The sequence below is a fragment of the Typopeltis vanoorti genome, chromosome 18 (genome assembly GCF_054136105.1).
Source record: "Typopeltis vanoorti isolate ZY-2024b chromosome 18, IOZ_Tvanoo_1.0, whole genome shotgun sequence".
NCBI classification, from domain to species: Eukaryota; Metazoa; Arthropoda; class Arachnida; order Uropygi; family Thelyphonidae; genus Typopeltis; species Typopeltis vanoorti.
The window spans coordinates 104,130,667-104,150,688 of NC_143566.1; the positions used below are offsets into that span (position 1 = coordinate 104,130,667).

The window sequence follows — 20,022 nt, forward strand, 5'->3', positions numbered from 1 at the left end:
AAAAGCTATCCAGGTGCCAACATTAGTAGTGACCATAACCTTGTCTTAATGAAAACAGAACTGAAACATAGGAAACAAATCCAAGATACAAACCAATAAGATGGAACCTTGAAAAATTTAAGAGTAAAGAAGTAAAGAGAGGATACCAAGAGGCAACTGATCATAACATTCCAGAAAACATAAATAGTCAGAATAATATTGAAAACCAATGGAATATGATTAAAGAGTTAATTACAAATTCATCAAATCAATTATTGAAAAATGCAGAAAAAGAAAAAAGAAAACAGTGGATAACAGATGAAATACTTGGCCTTATGGATGAAAGAAGAAAATATAAAAATGCTACTTAAATTAAAGGGATATTAAATCCCACATAGTTTTAAAACCGAATAAGAAACTCAAAGATCGGAATCAGAGAGTTTCTTGCCGAATATAGTAAACTATAAAGTATCGGCGACACTAGCGTTAGCCAATGCAAGTGATCCTAGTACGTAGTACAATACTGGGCAACTCGTTGCAAAGGTGGGGGAAGTTCAGATCGCTATTCTTAGGTATTTTCCATAATGTAAAAACACATTTCCTAGGAAATGTATGCTGTTATTACATTATGGAGGGAGGTCACTACCCAGACCGGTTTCAGCCTTTTTTGAGGCTTCATCAGTGAGTAGCTAGACCTAATACCAAAGTGTATAGCGAAAAGAACTTATGTACTCTGCGAATGGTGACGAACTTGATGTTGATATCAGCATAGAAAATCAAAATGAAGATAATCCAGGACCCCCAATAATGCAAGAAGAATTTGATAAAGCACTGTCCGAAATGAGCACGGGAAAAAGTCCAGGTGTAGACAATATTCCTATAGAACTGCTACAAAATCTAGGTGATAGACAAAAACCTTACTCTATCAATTAATAGCCCAAGTCGATGATAGAAGAGAAATACCAAAGGAGTTTATGAAATCAACCATAATATCAATACCAAAAAAGTATAATGCAAACAAATGCAGCCAATTTATAACAATAGCTTTAATCCCACATGTTAGCAAAATTCTGCTAAAAATTATCCAAAATAGAATTTATTCAAAAATAGATTGTCTATTGGAAGACCAATTTGGATTCAGAAAGAATAAAGGAACAAGAAAGGCAATACTCTGTTTAAGAACAATAATAGAGAGAAGATTAGACCTTAGTCAAAATACTTACATTTGCTTCCTTGATTTAGAGAAAGCATTTGATAAAGTAAACCAGCAAATACTCCTAAATTGTCTAACTAATATCGGCATAGATTTGAGAGATAGGAAAATAATTTATCAAATTTACAAAAATCAAAATGGACGGATTAAAATCAATGATAAGGATAAAATAATAAATATAAGGAGTGGAGTAAGACAAGGATGTATACTTTTACCACTTTTATTTAATTTATATATTGAAAAGGCCATTCAGGAAACTAAAGATAAAATAAATAGTAGCATAAAGATAAATGGTGAGCAAGTCATGTGTATAAGATTTGCTGATGACATAGCCCTTGTAGCAGAAAACAGAACATTAAAAACAATGCTAGAATTACTAAATAATAACCTTGAAAAATATAAAAATGAAAATCAACACAGATAAGACTAAAATCATTGTTACAGGCAAAATCTCTATTGTTAAATTGTGAATGAAGATATTTATAATTAATAATACTTCATTCATAATTAACAAGAACTACCATATCATAAGCAGGATTTATTTAAATTTATTTTGTTAGTCTCTTGCTTATAAAATGTTATTCATGAATTCCTTTTTAGTTTTGTTAGTTAATTTTATTTATGTAATTTTTAAATATATTATAGACATGAAAAGCCTCTATATTAAAGTGTTGCTTTATTCTTTTAATAATAATATTAGAAACTGTAATGTATGTAATTTTAATATATCCAGAAGATTCTTTGTAATATCATTTGATTGGTTGTTGTGAGAAAACATGTAAATTTCTCCTAGCCCCTGTTGGAGCGTGAACTACTATATATGAAGGGAAAAACAAGTTTGATGTGAGCCTAACTGGTGAGAACCAGTTATTGGCAGGAAAAAGGAAAGAGTGGATACGAAAACGAAAGTAAAGACAGAATCGAATAGGGGAGTATACAGAATGGTAGCTGGAGACTGGAGGGAAATTTTGACGTGCCAAAAACGGAATTTAAAGGACAGAGAATCGCTTGGCAATTTAACTTACCTTTTTCTGAGTTGGATTTTTACCAAAACTTCCTAACGTCTAAGAGTGAAATAGTGCTAGAAATAGGTTAATACGTATAAGAAAAAGAAGAAATAGGTGGATAATTTAAACCAAGCGCATAAAGGTTATATTCTCCCGAGTCTAAAAATCAGTCGCGGAAATGGAAGATCCTTTTAAGTTTGTGTTACTACAAAGTAAAAGTCAGCAAGGACTTTAAAAATTGTTGTTCGATCTCCTTAGGATGTGATGAAGCTATATTCTGGTAAGATTACCTATACTATACTTAGTGAGAAGTAACGAAAATTAATTCCACCGAAAGTAAATTGTTCCTAGTTGTTGCATTCAGCGAGTCAAGATTTAATGTGTGATGCGCTAAGACTTTTCCCTCTTCAAATGATAAATGCTATGTTATTGAATTAAGTATTCATTAACTGAATGAGAATACTGTGAAGCCTATTTGTTGTAATTTAGGAATCTCGAACTTACATGAACTAAAATTGATTAACTGAGCCTAGAGAATTACAAATGAATGTCTGAATGTTCATGAGTTGTATTCTTCTGAATATCTTAAGTGATTAATATCTTAAGTGAATAACTGATTAGATATTTAAAATGTTTTGAGATGTAACCTTGATCAGAGTAAGGTTATGATAGAAGTTCTCTGTAATAAGAAGAATAAGATCTGTTAAATATAATCTTTAATTATAAAGTTTAAGCTCAGCTGAAGAGTATACTAGAATTTTAACGAGAGCTTTATATTTGTTTAATTATAATGTTCCCGTTGGAATACTGTGTTATGATGTAATTTATGTGACACTGCATTAAATGTTTTTTTTATTATCTAAGATCAACCTAGTGTTTGCCTGATTTTTTTTCACTGAACCGCTCATTAAACATTTCAAACCAATAGCGGGAGCTTTGCTTAATAGTGAGAACCTTGACCTAAAATCAGCTTTATAATAAGCTGGTATAGTTGAAGGTTATTGTTAGGATGATATATCAGCCTACAACTAGTTAAATTTATAACAAGAGAGAAATATAAGACAATAAAACACGATTGAGCAGAAATTACGATCCAGCACTATCAATATAGAGCATATAGACATCAGCGGGGAACAAATCAAACAAGTGAAAAGCTTTAAATATTTAGGAAGCCTAATAACAGAAGATGGCAGAACAAGAGAAGACATAAGATTAAGAATAAATAACACAAAAGCCCAATTCTTTAAGATGAAAAGCATATTAACAGGACACCTCAACCTACAATTGAAAAAAAAATTAGTAAAGACATTGATATGGAGCATTGCACTGTATGGATGTGAAACCTGGATTCTAGGCAGAGAAGATTGGAGGCTTTTGAAATGTGGTGCTGGCAGTGCATGAACAAAATAAAATGGACAGAAAAAAAATCAAACCAACAAGTCCTGAGAGAGATAAACGAAACAAGAACTCTAATTAAATCGATCAAAATTAGAAGGGATAGGTGGTTTGGACATATACTTCGACATGGACTTGTGAAAAGAATAACTGAAGGCAAAATAGAGGGGAAAAGAAGAAGAGGCAGACCAAGGAAAAACTTTCTTGACCAAGTCAAAGACAGCACAGGTTTCAGGAGTTACCAGGAGGTTAAGAAGAAAGTCAATGACAGAGCAGAATGGAGGAAATTGCTGCTGAGCTACCAGTCCCAAGACTGATGCAACTGATGATGAAAGCAGACAAGGGAAATGCCACTATGATTCTCAACCAAACACACTATACAGGCAAGTTACTACTTTGTTAGATCAGTCTGCCTACCTACCTATTGAATTTGATTCAACTAGCTCCCAAATCAGAACACTCCAAAGGCTCCTTAAGAAAGTTACTTCTTGGCCCAAGGAAGTTACTAACAAATTAAAGCCTTTTAATTCCAGACCCCCCTCCCCCCACCCGGAAAATATGGACTACCAAAAATCCATAAGCAAAATGTGCCATTACGTCTCATTGTGGATGGCACTGATTCCCCCACATACAAATTAGACAAACGTTTAGCCAAAGCGTTCACACTACACACTATACTGGCAACACACCATCACGCATTAAAAACTCAGTCCACTTCAAAGCCAGTATAGAAAACTTCTCACTCCAACACACACTGACATAACGGTCAGTTTTGATGTCTCCTCCCTATTCATGAATGTTGCACTCAAAGATACCTTAGAGCTCATCCAAGCCAAATTTCCTCCCGATATCTCAGCCCTATTTCAGCTCACAATGAACTTTGGCTCTTTTGTTTGGCAAGGAAAATTCTACAAACAGAGGGGAAAACCATGGGTTCGCTACTCTCCCCACACCTGGCTGACTTCTTTATGGAGAAGTATATAAGTTTATGTAGCCACTGTAAAAGTTTTAAGTTCCATATTTGAGCATTTCTGGTCGAATATGGAACTCCCGCTGCCTTTCCACGTTGCAAGTTTTTTTTTTTTTTTTATCTACTACTAGAAATATTGATATGTATTACAGATTGCATTCCTCTTTTAAATGTGGCCTATGCCATTGTTGTGAGAGTGGGGGGGGGGGGTGTGTGAAAAAGCATAAACTCAGCCCACAAAAACACACTGTTTGGCTAGGCTATGTGGATCATGTGTTTGCTATTTCGCCAGATGGCTCAGATACACTCCACATCTTAACACACTTAAATAACCAACACCCCAGAATCCAGTTCACCTTGGAAAAAGAAAAAAAGCAACAGTCTTCCTTTCCTAGGTACTCTGATTACATGCCAGCCTGATGGATCCTTGGCTTTCTGTTTACAGAAAACTAACCCATACAGGCAGATACATTCACCCCCCCCCCACAACAATAGTATAGGCAACATTTAAAAGAGGAATGCAATCTGTAATACATATCAATATTTCTAGTAGTAGATAAAAAAAAACTTGCAAAATGGAAAGGCAGTGGGAGTGAATGATATTCGACCAGAAATACTCAAATATGGAGCTTAAAACTTTTACAGTGGCTACACTTCGTAATTCAGAAGACCTGGTCAAAGGGGCGAATTTCAGATGACTGGAGTAGAGTTCTCATAGTACTCATACAACAAAAAAAAGTAATAAAGCTGAATGTGAGAATTACAGAGGAATTACCCTACTGAGTTTCAAGTAACATTTATGCAAATAAACTTGGTAAATGCTAAGAAAAATTGTGGAATGGAAGCTTGGAGAAGAATAAGCTCGATTGAGGTTATTTTCACTTTAAGGTAATAGTTGAAAAATCATGGAAATACAACAAGGATCTCTACATTTTGTAGATCTGAGAAAGGCATATCACAAGGCGCCAAGAGAAAAGATGGTTTAAATGGAACATTAAATCAAACAATCTCGCTCTCTCTCTCTCTACACACACAGGTGGTCTCAAAAATTCTTGGCCTCCACCATAGATCGTAACACTATCAGCAAGATTTTTTTTCTAAGCTGATACATCTGTCATAAGCATCCATGTGAAATTGCAAGTCATTCTATCAAGTACTTTGTTTTATTCAGCTGTCTGAAGCAAGTGCTGTCTGTATCGCTTGAAATGGATAAAATCGAGTACCGTGTGGTTAAAGCATTATTACAGACTCCATTAACATCAAACGAGGAGTAAGGCAAGGATGTGTGCTGTCACCTCTTCTTTTTAACATCTACTCAGAAACCATATTTCAAAAAGTCTTGGAAGGAAGAAAGGAAGGGATTAGTGTAAATGGTGAAATCATCAGTAACATCCGATATGCCGATGATACAGCTCTTCTGGCTGACAATATTCAGGATCTTCAAAATCTTTTGGAACTAATAAATGCAGAGAGTGAAAAAATGGGATTAAAAATAAATATCACCAAAACTAAATTCATGGTCATAAGTAAGAAACCAATTCTTAATTTAGCACTTTCTTTAAATAGGAAACAAATAGAAAGAGTGGCAAAGTTTAAATATCTCGGATGCTGGTTAAATGAAGATTGCAATCCAGAAATGGAAATAAAAGTTAGAATTGAAATGGCAAGAAAAAATTTTCTCTTGATGAAATCAACACTGTGTAACCGCAGTTTAAACTTAGAGCTTAGAGTACGCATAGTTAAATGCTATGTATGGTCTGTACTGCTGTACGGTGCAGAAACTTGGACCTTGAAGACAACATCAATAAAAAGACTTGAAGCCTTTGAGATGTGGTTATACAGACGAATGTTAAAAATCCCATGGACAGCAAAAACGTCCAACCAGGAAGTACTGGAACAAATGGGGAAATCACGTGAATTTTTAGATACCATAAAAAGAAGGAAAACTGAATATCTTGGTCACCTACTTCGTAATGAAAAATATAAGATACTTCAATTGATTATAAAAGAGAAGATAAATGGAAGAAGAGGACAAGGAAGACGAAGAAAATCTTGGCTGGCAGATATCAGACAGTGGACTGGTACGAACTCTGAGAGATTGCTCAGAACAGCTGAGAATCGCTCAAAATTTGCCAAGGTGGTCGCCGACCTCCGATAGGAGATAGCACTCAAAGAAGAAGTGGTTAAAAAATTCTTTGTAAAAGAAGGTTTAATGGCAAAAGAAATTCATTTGAAGTTTATAAAAGTAATTGGGCACTCTTCTCCTTCATTTTCGACAATTAAGAAATGGGCTGTCAAGTTTAAACGCAGCCGTACCAGCCTTGAAGATGATATTTTGCATGAAGAATTGCAAATGAAAAAGCTTTGTGCAAGATGGGTGCAACGCTTGCTCACAGCAGATCAAAAACGCAGTCGCATGAAAATCTCTGAACAGTGCTTGGAGCATTTTAACAAGAATAAAACTGATTTGGTGCATCGATTTATTACTATGGATCAGACTTGGATTCACCATTACACACCAGAAACCAAACAGCAGCCAAAACAGTCTTCGGACTCATCACATTTTGCACACAATATTTATCATATTGTGTGCAAAGATGTCTACACGTGTAAGGCATTAGAGAATAATAGAGATCTGCAGGTTGATCAACTCTGTCAGGCAGACTGCAGACAAGACAATGCAAAAGAACAAACAGGTATATTATTATGTCTGTACACGATTGCTAGGAGTATCAGAAATAAAGGGATAGAATTGTTGCCTTAGTCAATATTTGTGACCTTAGATTGTAGATATTAGTGAAACCTGGCTATCAGAATCAGACCTACTAACTGGTATTGAGTGTCATGGGTATAGTATTTTTAGGAAGGATAGAGGGGGGGGGGGGTGCTGCTGCTAATGATATCGGATAATTTAAACCCAGTTACAGTTGAAACCTATGATTGTAGTAATACTACAATCTTATTTCAATAATAATTCTACAATAATATTTCATGTGGCAATGCGTTTGAAGCCATCTGGTGCAAGGTGGAATCTAACAAGCCAAATTACATAGTGGGATGTTGTTACAGACCTGGTGGATCGGTCGCTAGTGATGAAGAAATGCATCACAAATAGAAAAGATGAGCGCGAAAAGAGTAATCATAATGGGAGACATTAATTATCTAAATATTGCTTGGGTAGCAGTAGAATATCATGAGAAGAATGAAAATGCATTTATTGAGCTGTTGTGGGACAACTTCCTCAAGCAGCATGTGACAGAAGGAACTTGAGGTCAAAGAGTGTTAGATTTGATTATAGTGTCAGAGGGCGTTTCATTTAAAGACTTAACTATTCTGCCTCCAGTTAGTGACAGTGTTCATGCGATACTCACTTGGGAAGTGACTAAATTTTTGATTGTTCCAGTCAGAAAAAAGGTTACATGCTGATATACAAAGCAGGAAATTATGACCAATGAGAGTTATAGTGAGTTCAGTGGAATGGGATCAGTTATTAGATGGAAAGAATATAGACAGCGCATGGGAAACATTTAAACAATACTTAAATGATGCGATATCAGAACGTGTCCCCGAGAGTTCGAAGAATAAATAGAGTAGGAGTCAAATGGATGTGTAATCTTATTAAGCAAGAGATTCTTGCTTAATCTTATTAAGCAAGCTAGAATAGTCACATGTTGTACAGATACAAATTCTGAGTATGAAAAGAAACTGGCTCTGCATGCTAAAGACAACACATCTATTGATATGCTGCAAGTAAAAGAAAGAATGAATACATTTTCTAAATCCAGATGGCGCGAGGGTTACAGATGCAGAGGAGGTTGTTCAGTTAATGAGTGCTCATTTCATTAAAAGTTATCAACCTGGTGAACACGACATTGAGCTCACTGTTACCTCTTCACTAGATGAAGAAACGTAGGTGTGTGAGGCTGAGGTATTAGAGCTGTTGCACAAATTGAATAAAAAGTCAGCAATAGGGACTGATGGAATACCAGCACGTGTGCTAAAAGAGTGTTCAGCTGAACTGGCCATTCCTATGACCAGGAATTTTAATATAAGTTTCAGAACAGAAAAGATTCTGCAAGAATGGAAGGAATGTATGGTAATTCCATTGCACAAGGGTGGTGCAAAAACAGATGTATCCAACTATTGACCAATTAGTATCTCAGGAGTGGTGGTGGTGAAGATTTTGGAAAAATAGGTTATGGCTCACATTCAGAAATGAGTTGACAGTGAATCTCTGCTTTGCAATGAAGTGAATCAAAAGTGGTATATGGAGGATCTGAGTGTGCCACAAGGATCAGGTGCTTGGTGCACTGTTATTCTGCAAGATTTTATTCTGTTATTATTCTGTTATTAACAGAATATTCTGTTATTCTGCAAGATTTTGGAAAAATAGGTTATGGCTCACATTCAGAAATGAGTTGACAGTGAATCTCTGCTTTGCAATGAACAACATGGGTTTGCTAAGGGAAGGTCAATGTTTTAGCAACTTGCTCAGATTATGTTACCATTGAACTAGACAAGGAGAATGGACACACTATGATACTTTTGGATTTTGCTAAGGCTTTTGATAGAATACAGCACAGCATGGAAGATTGTTGCATAAATTGGGGAAAATTGGTTTGGTTTATACAATATTAGCATGGATAAGAGAGGATGACTGACTGTCAGATATCAAAAGTGGTATATGGAGGATCTGAGTGTGCCACAAGGATCAGGTGCTTGGTGCACTGTTATTCAATCTGTACATTAATGATATTGGGAAGGATTTGACAAGTAACATACAATTATTTGCTGATGATGAAAAGATAGATAGGGTAATCAGGAATGATGCTGATATGCAGTCTTAACAGAATTATTTGAATAGGCTGGAATTGTGAGCATGGGAAAATGGGTGTCAGTTCAATGTCAGTAAATGTAAAGTCATTCACTTTGGCATAATTAGATATCCAATGTTGTATTATATTGGTGGTGTCGAACTCTGATAACTTAAGAATGTGAAAATTTCAGTTATCGTGATGTAACAAGAAGAAATAAAAACCCTGTAAGTAAGCAAGAAATAACTAAGCAAGCAAGCTTGTTCCTAAGCAGATATCGTTAAGAGCCTTTGAAAGTAATGAATACAAAAAATTAAGAGAAAGAAAAATATGCTTGCATCCAAGTGAAAAATATAGCTGAAATTGTTTGTTGAACTAAAAAAAAAAAAAAAAAGGAATTTTATTACAGTTGTGAGTTAAGTAAAGCAAAGAAGATTAGTCATAGGATTTTGTATGTGAGAGGCTAGTGTTTTTACACTTGAAATAAGAGATTAAAGATTTGAGTTAATTCTTAGAAAATTTTGGAAAGGAGATTAATTTAGTATAGATGACATAGAGGTTAGCTTAAACAAAAACTAAAGCTCAAGGTCATAATTCCCAAACTGAGACTTCGTCACGTGTCAGTCGCATGCACATGGATCGCACGATGTTTTGGCAGAAAAACGCCACTCTAATTGGTCAGTGAAATCGACTCCAGTAAAGGGGGACGAAAAGAAATTGAAGAAGGTGCCAGTAGGGGTCATCGTATAAAAGGGTTAGGAAACCCCCCCCCCCCAACGAGGCATTTTTCCTCAGAGTTTTCTTCACGAGTCTTTGTATAGGTCTCACGTTGCTTTCCTGAGTGATGGGTTAGGAGTTTTCTCTGTCCAACACAATAAGGAAACAAAGTGTGCGGGATGCTAAATTAGCTGTATACAAGACTGTGTTCAAACCAATTTTAACTTATGGATCTGAGAGCTGGGTCAGAAGTAAAACACTTGACCAAAGACTAGAGACCGCAGATATGAGAGTCCTGAGAAAGATTATAGGCATGAACAGATGGCATCAATGGCAATATCATATTAAAAACGAGGATATTAGGAAAGAACTTGACATTGTCAGCATCCAGGAATGCGTTAGCAGAGCTAATCTCAGATGGTATGGTCACTTAAATAGAATGGGAGAGGAAAGATTAGCAAAACAAGTGTTCTCTGCCAGGTTGGCAGGAAAACGACCCAGAGGAAGACCAAGATATAGGTGGATTGATACGGTACAAAGTGCCTTAGACGATAGAAATATAAGATCTGATAATGTTGGAGTCTTGACAAGTAACAGACTGATTTGGAGGAAAATTGTAGATAGGAAGTTAGTAATGATGTAATTTTTTCATGTAGTACTGTCATATCCTGTACACCCCTTGAGGGTACATGGCAGGAATTTGATGATGATGATGATGATGATGAGTGTGCGGGATTTCGATTCCGTGTTCCTATTGTAAGAAATGAGAGATGCCGTTTAGTTAAAAAGAAAGAAGATAATGTTAGTGTGTTTCATCATCCAGTGATCGTAAAGAGAGAAGGAAAAATCTATAAAGAAGTCAGTGCCCACACGTGGCGAGTTTCACAGCCATAGAATAGGTCATCCTATATACGTCCTTAATTGAAGCATGTAAGGTAAAGATTGTGAAAGCCCATCTCAGTGCCAAAAGAACTTAGGAGTGATAAGTTACAGAAGAGTTCATCCTAGGAAGGTACAATTAGAAAAAAGGTAGAGACCAGTAAAAGACCCAAGTCAAAAGGTACTGTAAAAAAAAACTCGTCAATTCAAATCATATGCAACTGTAATCACTGTTCAATTACTGAACAGTTGAAGGGATTAATGAGAATTATACTAGGACTTTAGTACATGTCAGACTAGAATAAAAATGAGCTTGTTACTATACATTAATAAGTATTCATGTGCCTAGAGATTTATGCACGTACATTGTATTTTATTTAAGAGAGTTTTAAAGGTCAAAAGTGTGTATTAGCTCAGCGAAAGGATAAATTTAATCCATATTGTCTTAGTAAGAAAATTAGAGTAACTGAATACATATGTCCTAGAAAATATAGAATTATAGCATGATCAGATCAGTAAGGGGTTAGACAAAAAAGGTCAACTAGTTCTAGAATTATATGTTTGTATGTATAGAATCTGATATGGCGATATGATCATAATTCTTATATAGGATCTTGACCTAATACTTTTGTTTAGCTAGTGTTAATTTGTATTATATATTCTTAGTATTGAATTGAGTTTTATTTGATAAAGAATGGATTGTATCATGTTTAAAAGTTCAATAAACTTTTGTTCCTTGAAAATACAATTGTCTGAGATAGCCACTCAATTAGGTATGAACCTAATCACGCAGGGAGGGGGGGGATTTTGTTAAGTTATGAGATAAAGGTCATGACTGCATATTAGTTTCACACTCAGACATCTTTTGGTAATTGCTCCTTGTTTATGAATTTTTTTTATCTTAAACTAAATGTCCTGAAAGGCACAGTATAAAATAAATATTTAGGGACACTAAGGAGGAGAAGAAGTATTTGTATTTGGATGATATCTTGTAAATAGATAAGATTTGGATAAAGACAAGTAGAGTTTCACATGTAAGGATAGTTGAAAGCCTAATAATAGTAAATTGGGACACAACAGTGGGATTAGGCTAGAAGAAACTAATGAGGCTAGGGATCTTGGAGTGTTAATAGATAGGAAGTTGACCTTCAGGGGGCAATGTGGCAAAGATTGCAAATACAACTCAAAAGATAATTGCAATGCTGAAATGAGCATTCACATGTAAAGATAAGGATGTCATTTTGCCTCTTTACAAGGCCTTGATAAGACCTCACTTGGACTATTGTGCGCAGGTCTGGTATCCTGGTTTCTGTTATGATTCTGATATATTGGAGAGAGAGAGTACAAAGCAGAGTGTTAAAAATTATATCAGGATTGTGGAATACTGATTATGAAGACAGATTGAGAATTTGTAGACTGCAGACTAGCAAACAGGAGAAAGAGTGGTGATATGATTGAGACTTACAAACTTCTGAAAGTCATACAGGATTTCAATTGATGGAATTTTTCAGTTTATGGAGGGTGGGAAAAGGACAAGAAGGCATTCTTGGATGCTGAGAATGAAGGCTGCCAAGAAGGATAAGAGGGCTAAATTTTTCTCTCAGAGGGTGGTGTGTGATTGGAATGGATTGCCATTGGATGTTGTGAGTGCAAGTGTGAATGAATTCAAGAATAAGTATGATAGCTGGTGTGTGTGTGTGTGTGTGTGTGTAGTATGTGGCCTCTCTAGATGAGTCTCTGACTCCCTGGACTTCTCTCTTAATAATAATAAATTCGTTTTTTCATTGTTAAGCAGAGAACTTTTCATATCACCCTCGTATATGAGTTGTAAGTCTGCAGTTAGAAATGAAGAAGGTACAGGAAGATGGTTTGATGTTAAATGTGGTGTAAGATAAGGGTGCACATTATCTCCACTGTTAAATATGATATCAAAATTGAAGATGTTAATCTTAGTTCTTTACTTTATATAGATATTATACTTCTAAATAAATCCAATACTAGTATGCAGATTGATTGACTAAATTGAATAACTGCTGTGATTAACTTAGTATGAAAATCAACAATAAAAAGACAATGAAAAGAGGTAGAACCAGTAAAAAAATCACTTGAATGGAGGACCTATAGAAGAAGTAAAATATTTCCACTATTTATGTACAATTTTAGTGAAGACAGCAAATTAAATATGGAGAGATAGCAGACTTAACAAAGGTAGCATGATAGGAAGTCATGCAGAATAAATTTATATGGAATAAGAGAAAAATTAGTCGAAGACTAAACTTGTATGCAAGACAATATTCAAACCAATTTTAATTTATGGATCAGAGAGCTGGGATATAAATAAAACACTTGAATCAAAACTGGAGACCAGAGATATGAGAGTTCTGAGAAAGATTAGGCAGAAAACAGATGACATCAACAGTAGTATCAAGTTAAAAATGATACCAGGAAAGAACTTGATATTGTTAGCATTCAGGAATGTGTTAGCAGAGTTGATCTCAGAATGCTGTTCTTTGCAGGATGGCAGGAAAAATACCCAAAGGAAGTACAAAATCTAGGTGGTTTGATACAGTAAAAAGAGCCTTAGAAGAGAGAAATATAAGATCCAATAAAATAATATTGGAGTCTTGACAGATAACAGATTAATTTTGAGGAAAATTGTTGATAGGAAATTAGTAAATGATGTAACATTTTCATGCAGTACTGTTTTTAATGCATTGTCATAATATAATATACCCTACCCCTGAGGGTACATCAGGAATTTGATGATGATTAAACAAATTAAATGTAAAATAAAATGACACCTACATTCATTACATATGAGCTTTGTAAACACAAGCTAATTTTAGCATAAGGAATAGGAAAATCACTGGTTTGGTAATCACAATAACTATGCTTAAGCATTAAGACTTTTTGTAAACATTCTGCCAATCAGTGACAATATTCATTAGATCCACAGATGACTTCCTTTACTTATCTGACAGTGTATTTTGATCCCTTTAAGATACAGAAAGTTGAAGAAAAATTCAAATGCTGATGAACTATTGAATGAGATTTATACTAAAACTTTACCTCATAATGATAAACACCTTCAGGTAACCTAGTTATTAAGTCCATCAACACGATGTAAGGTACAAGAAAACTAATAATCCTGAAGTAAATAACACATAATATACAATAGGATTTTATAGAAATCAATAAAAAAAATAAGCAACACATGTAAAATCAAAAGCAGACTTCAAAAGGCATTTAAGAATTTTTAAATGATTTAAACCCAAATTTTGAATCCAAATTATTTCAGAGCTCAAGTACAGTTTTACAAACAAAGAATTCCAACAGAATGTATTCTGTTGGCATTCTTTGTTTGTAAACTGTTGTTATTCAAAATAAATATATCGATATAGTATTAAATTTCAGAGAGACCTAAAACTACACACCTGAATAGTTTGTAAGCTCTCCTTTGCTTCTGATTGTTTTTTAATCCTCTATACTGAAAGATCATGTTGAAACTATTATATTAGTTATTTTCTAAGGTTGACTAATGTACTCATAAAAGTAGGGACTGACTTTTCTGTCAATTTGCTATTAAGCAAGTTTAAATGGAATTTATTAACAGATAGTAATTAAAATAAAGTCATGCAAAGTCAAATTTTATTCTTACCCTTTTGGATGACCAGTATATTTATCACATAAAATGGTAACGCGATTTACACAACCACAACTATGAAAATGTTGTTCCAGTTCTTCTGCAGTGGCACCATAATCAACCTAAAAGATGTTATTTCAAATATAATTTTAAACTTTTTAAATCTTATGCAGTGTAAAACACTATTTAATATGGAATTTAAAATTCTAATATGCATATCAAAATAAATAGAAACTATTTATTCGAAATAATTTCAGCCTAACATCAAAGCCAACTTCTACACAAAGTTACATAAGCTAAAATGAAAGGTGGAAGAAAGTGAACTGCAGTATAACAATATGGCATGATGTGAAACAACACTGCAGGCAGTAACCTGTCTAAATTCCCATAAGAATACAAATGGATGAAAAAAAAAAAAAAAAAAAAAAGGGCAGTTTAATCCAATCACTTCCTCAAATTAGGAAGCCTGAGAATTATTCCCATTTAAACTTGTTTGTAGAATTAGAAGTTCATCTGTAAAGTCATGTCATTCCATTAAGAAATGGCTTTCATAGAGAATCCTAGTTTTATTTCGGGGGGGGAGGGATATGCTAAGTTAGAGACTAAACTTGCCTTGCTTGTTCTAGGGATCTGATAATCTTTGTTCCCCATGCTAACAGATCTAGACTGTGTTTTAGAGATTTACAGATCTAGAGTGAGGAGGAGGAGTATGCTAAGTAAGAGACTAGACTTGCTTGTTCTAGGCATCTGATAATCTATGTACCCTATGCTAAGAGATTTACTCTGTGTTTTCCAATTGTTCCTTTATAAATATCTTGCTGTCCAACCTTGGCATTGAAATCTCCAATAATCATTTTTATTTATTAGATGATGCTGAATCTTACCTCTCCATTTTACATATCTTCCTTTTCTTCTTGGTGCATGAGCATTTATAATTCATAAATTAAAAAAAAAAAAATTGCTCAGTTTACATACACCGATTCATGTGTCATCTATTTAGGACAGTGATGGCGAACTTATGACATGCATGTCAGCACTGACACACTTGAGGTTTCAGGTGACACACCTTGGATGTTGAAAGATATTGGTATCCTGATGTCGTGTAACATTGCTCTTAGTTAAGGCGAACGTAGGTTTCGGTTCATTGAAAGAATTATATTTTATAATTAGCCTATTTCTATTTTATTTTGTAGCTAGCCTATAAACAACGAGCGTTTTAAGTTTACATTTTCTTTCTTTATCATTATAATTTCTGCATGATATTATAAAAATTATCAATATTATATGATACAAACTTATAAAAATGTGCTTTATATATTATAAACTTAAAGTTTTCATTTGACTTCTGTGTGCAATTCGTTCATGCATGCATTCCAAGTTTCTCGACTGAGTAATACAAGTTCTAAACATATTCAAAACCACTTTAACAGAAAATATAATTCGCAGCATTAAATATTGAATTTATCTGAGTAAATAATGAAAACATTTTTATAGATGCAATAAATTCAGTAAATTTTGTTAATTAATGCAAATAATAACAACTTACGATGACGTTGCAACAAAACCTACTAAATAGCTGCTATTTAGTAGCATGATAGAGTAAAATGTAACAAGGTTGCAACAAATGTACCGGTAATAAATCTGGCAACCCTGCTGAAAGAAGTAGTGGTAGTCTTGCATGGTCTGCCACTTAAGTAATTTGAGTTACTGGTGAATTCATTTCCAGTAATTGTTAGTTCTTATTAATTATTACTGCTTAATTACTGCTGAATATAATTGTGCTCTTTTTTTTTAATTTGTGAACCCTTTTACAATGGCAGCCAGCACTATTGAAAAACTAAAATTATCAGAGAAAGGAAGTGGAAGAAATTTCCAAGATGCCTGGTCTCAACAATATGGTGTTATTGATAGAGGCGATAAAGTTCTCTGTAAATTGTGTGATGAGCTATCTGTGAGTAGAACTTGGAATGTAAGAAGACATTTTGAAATTAAGCACAAATGGCATCTATAAAACTTTTGAAGAATGCAAAGAATGCATATCGCAACATCTGAAACTGGCAGAATCACAGAGACTTTAATTAAATTTGTTTCAGTACCTTCAAATTTAGTAGCTGCAAGTTGAACATGGGAAAACCTTTTGCTATTGTTGAACATGGGAAACCACTTAGTGATGGTGATTATATTAAAGAAGTTTTCGTAAAGTGTGCACCATTTTTATTTGAGGACTTTCATAATAAGGAAGCTATTGTAAAGTGCATGAAAGAGTTACCATTAAGTAGGAATACTATTAAAGACAGTTATATCAATGAATGCTAGTATAGAAAATCAAATACAACAAGACTTGAACTCATGCCATTGTTTTTCCATTTGTATCGACGAAACTACAGATATTACGTCATCAGCTCGATTGGCTATTATTGCAAGGTATGTTCACCATGATTCTATGCACGAGGAATTGATAAAGTTAGAAAATTTACCTCAAAACAAGACATATGCGACTGTGTTGTTAAAGTGTTCCATGAGAAACAAATAGATTTATCGAACATATTTTTGATTACAACTGATGGCGTGTGCTTAACATGGTTGGCCGTAATGTTGGTTTTTCAAACAATTTACAGAATATGTTGGTCATCCCCTGGTTTGTTTCCATTGTATTATACATTAGGAGACACTGTGTGCGAAATCAGGCTTAAAGGATTTGGATGGTGTGATGAGAATTGTGACAAAGGTAAACTAATTTTATTGCTGCCAGGGCTTTAAACAAACGAGAATTTAATTCACTTTTAAGCGAAGAGTTGAATCAGTGTACAATGGTCTATTAATATACAATAATATTCAATGGTTGAGTCGTGGGCAAGTACTTGAATGGTTTGTTGACTGTTTAAATGAAATTAAATTATATTTAAATATGAAGGGTAGGAGCACAAATTTTCTCAGTTGAACGATTCTGCTTGGCTCAGTAAGCTGATGTTTCTCACAGATTTTTCATTGCACCTGAATGAACTTAATATACAATTGCAAGGTTTCGGAAAATCTGTCGATGTTACGTTCGGCACGATCAAGAGCTTTGAGAATAAACTCAAAATATTTCAACATGATTTAGAAAGTAACAATTTTAAGTATTTCCCAAGAGTGAAAAATTTTTAAACGACCAACTTCAGAAAATTTTTTTTCTAAAGTCGGTAACTGAGCAGTTTTCTTCTAGATTTGAGCAATTTCGAATGTTGGAACAAACAATCCAATTCATAAAGTATCCTGATGAAACAGAATTCATGGATCTTAATTCCATCTAGAAAAGAAAGTTTATTGCTCTTAGAAATGAATTAGAAGAACTTGAGTAGGAACGTCTGCATGTTGCTGCATGTAAAAATTCAGATTGCGAAATTCTAAGCATGTGGAATAGCCTTCCGGAAAACTTTCATGCTCTTAAAATCTTTGCTAAAGCTCTTCTAACAATTTTCTCTTCTACATACTCTTGTGAAACTCTATTTTCTGCTTTAAATAATATCAAATCGAAAGGGAGAAATAGATTGAGCAATGATTTGAGCACTGCCTGTGTAGCATTAAAATGTACATATTATAACCCTTCTATAAAGCAACTTTCTACCAGTAACAGAAAAGTCATTAAATGTAATGTAAGTTTGTAATTTCACTTTATTAAATTAATTGTATAATATGAATTCATAGATTTTATTATTGTCCTATTAATAAATAGCCTAATATGATATGTATAAGCCACCATCTATGATTATGTAGTTAAATTTATAATGCATGTATACAAGTGGCACATCAACAACGTCAATATTAAAAAAAAAAAGATGTTTGACACACCTGGGTAAAAAGGTTCACCATCACTGATCTAGGAGGATATGACCATGATGTGACCCATGGTTGACTATGGGCATAATGACATGCTGAGGACCCTATCCCTTCCACATATTGCCGTAAGTATTCATGGCAGTAAATCTGTGTGTGTTCACACCGGCTTGCCTGTTCTGAGGGACGAAAAACCCGAGTTTTCAGGTGAAAAAACCAACTTCTGTATGAGACCGGCTAACTCTCCTTTAGTCAAAAGAGACCAGATAAAGGTTCCTCACATCATGGATGGGAATTGAACCAAGGTCTTTCTGACTAAACGGTTTCATCTAAACTGATTAAGCTACGGAGGCTTTACATATTCGTAACAATAATGGACAGAAGGTGATAGATTTTGCTATTAGTAAAAATATGGTTACACATGTTCTACATGCTTTCCTCATAAAGACCATAAGCATATCCATAAAAAGACATGGATATCTCCAGATGGCACAGTACCTAATAAAATTGATTATGAGCTTATAGATAAATGACTGGCATCAAGTATTATGGATGTAAGATCATACAGAGAAGCTTGCTGTGAATCAGATCATTCACAGCAAGCTTCTCTGTATGATCTTACATCCATAATACTTGATGCCAGTCATTTATCTATAAGCTCAATCAATTTTATTAGGTATTGTGCCATCTAGGGATATCCATGTCTTCAAAATTAAATATAGGCAGAATCTCAGTGAAGAAAGACATGAAAGAGCACTTCCAGAAGCTTAAAGAAATTGAAGTTAAAATCAACCTCCAGAATAAAATTAAAGAAAGAAATAGAGGCAGAAAATATAGATATAGAACAGGATGATGGAGAAAGAAGCTGGATATACATTAACAATGGATTCTGAATACCGTAGAAGAAAATCTGGGATACAAAAATAAGTAAAAGAAAAGAGATTGGGTATAAAGAAGGAAAATATAAAGAACTGAGACAGGAAGCAGATTAATTCCATCGAAGAAAGAAAGACGAGCCCTTAATGAAATGATATGCACAAAAAACAAATGAAGAACAAGGGCAATGTTAGGCAAGTTTAAGGATATAGGCATGGGTTAAATATATGCAGAGATGGACAAGAAAATGTGTTAAAGTATTTAAAAAAAAAAAAAAAAAAAAAAAAAAACATGGGGAGATTATTTACATGAATTGTTGAATAAGAATGTTAGCTCTGAAACTCAAAACTATATTTTATATACCATATTTTTCAGTGTATAAGACGATACTTTTTAAAAAAAAATTTTTAGACCAAAAATTGGGGATCATCTTATACAAGCGTGCAGGGAGGCGTTACCAGTTGAGAGACCCACGGTTACTGTGGTGAAACTGCCGTTACCTTGTCTCCGCGAACAGGCTTCTGCCAATCACTAGCCTTTGTTAACTCTGTCGATTGACGTCATTAATGGCTGATTCTGAATAAACCAATCAGAACTCTGAAAGCATACATCCGCAACTCGGTGGGGAAAGTTAACGTATTTAACAATATTTTGAGAAGTAGCCCATAAAAATGTGAAAATAAAAAACGATTGTCATATTCTTCAAAATTCAA

General features: G+C 34.2%; 1 protein-coding gene across 2 annotated transcripts in view; it reads right to left on the reverse strand.

The window, feature by feature from the left end:
- Window positions 1-20,022, reverse strand: part of LOC150097015 (polyadenylate-binding protein 2-B-like) — a 181,142-nt gene that overhangs the window by 96,220 nt on the left and 64,900 nt on the right. For both annotated transcript variants that reach the window (XM_090408459.1, XM_090408460.1), the window contains exon 4: window positions 14,633-14,739. In XM_090408459.1, the coding sequence (XP_090264585.1) occupies window positions 14,633-14,739 (107 nt within the window). The remainder of the gene's footprint in view (window positions 1-14,632; window positions 14,740-20,022) is intronic.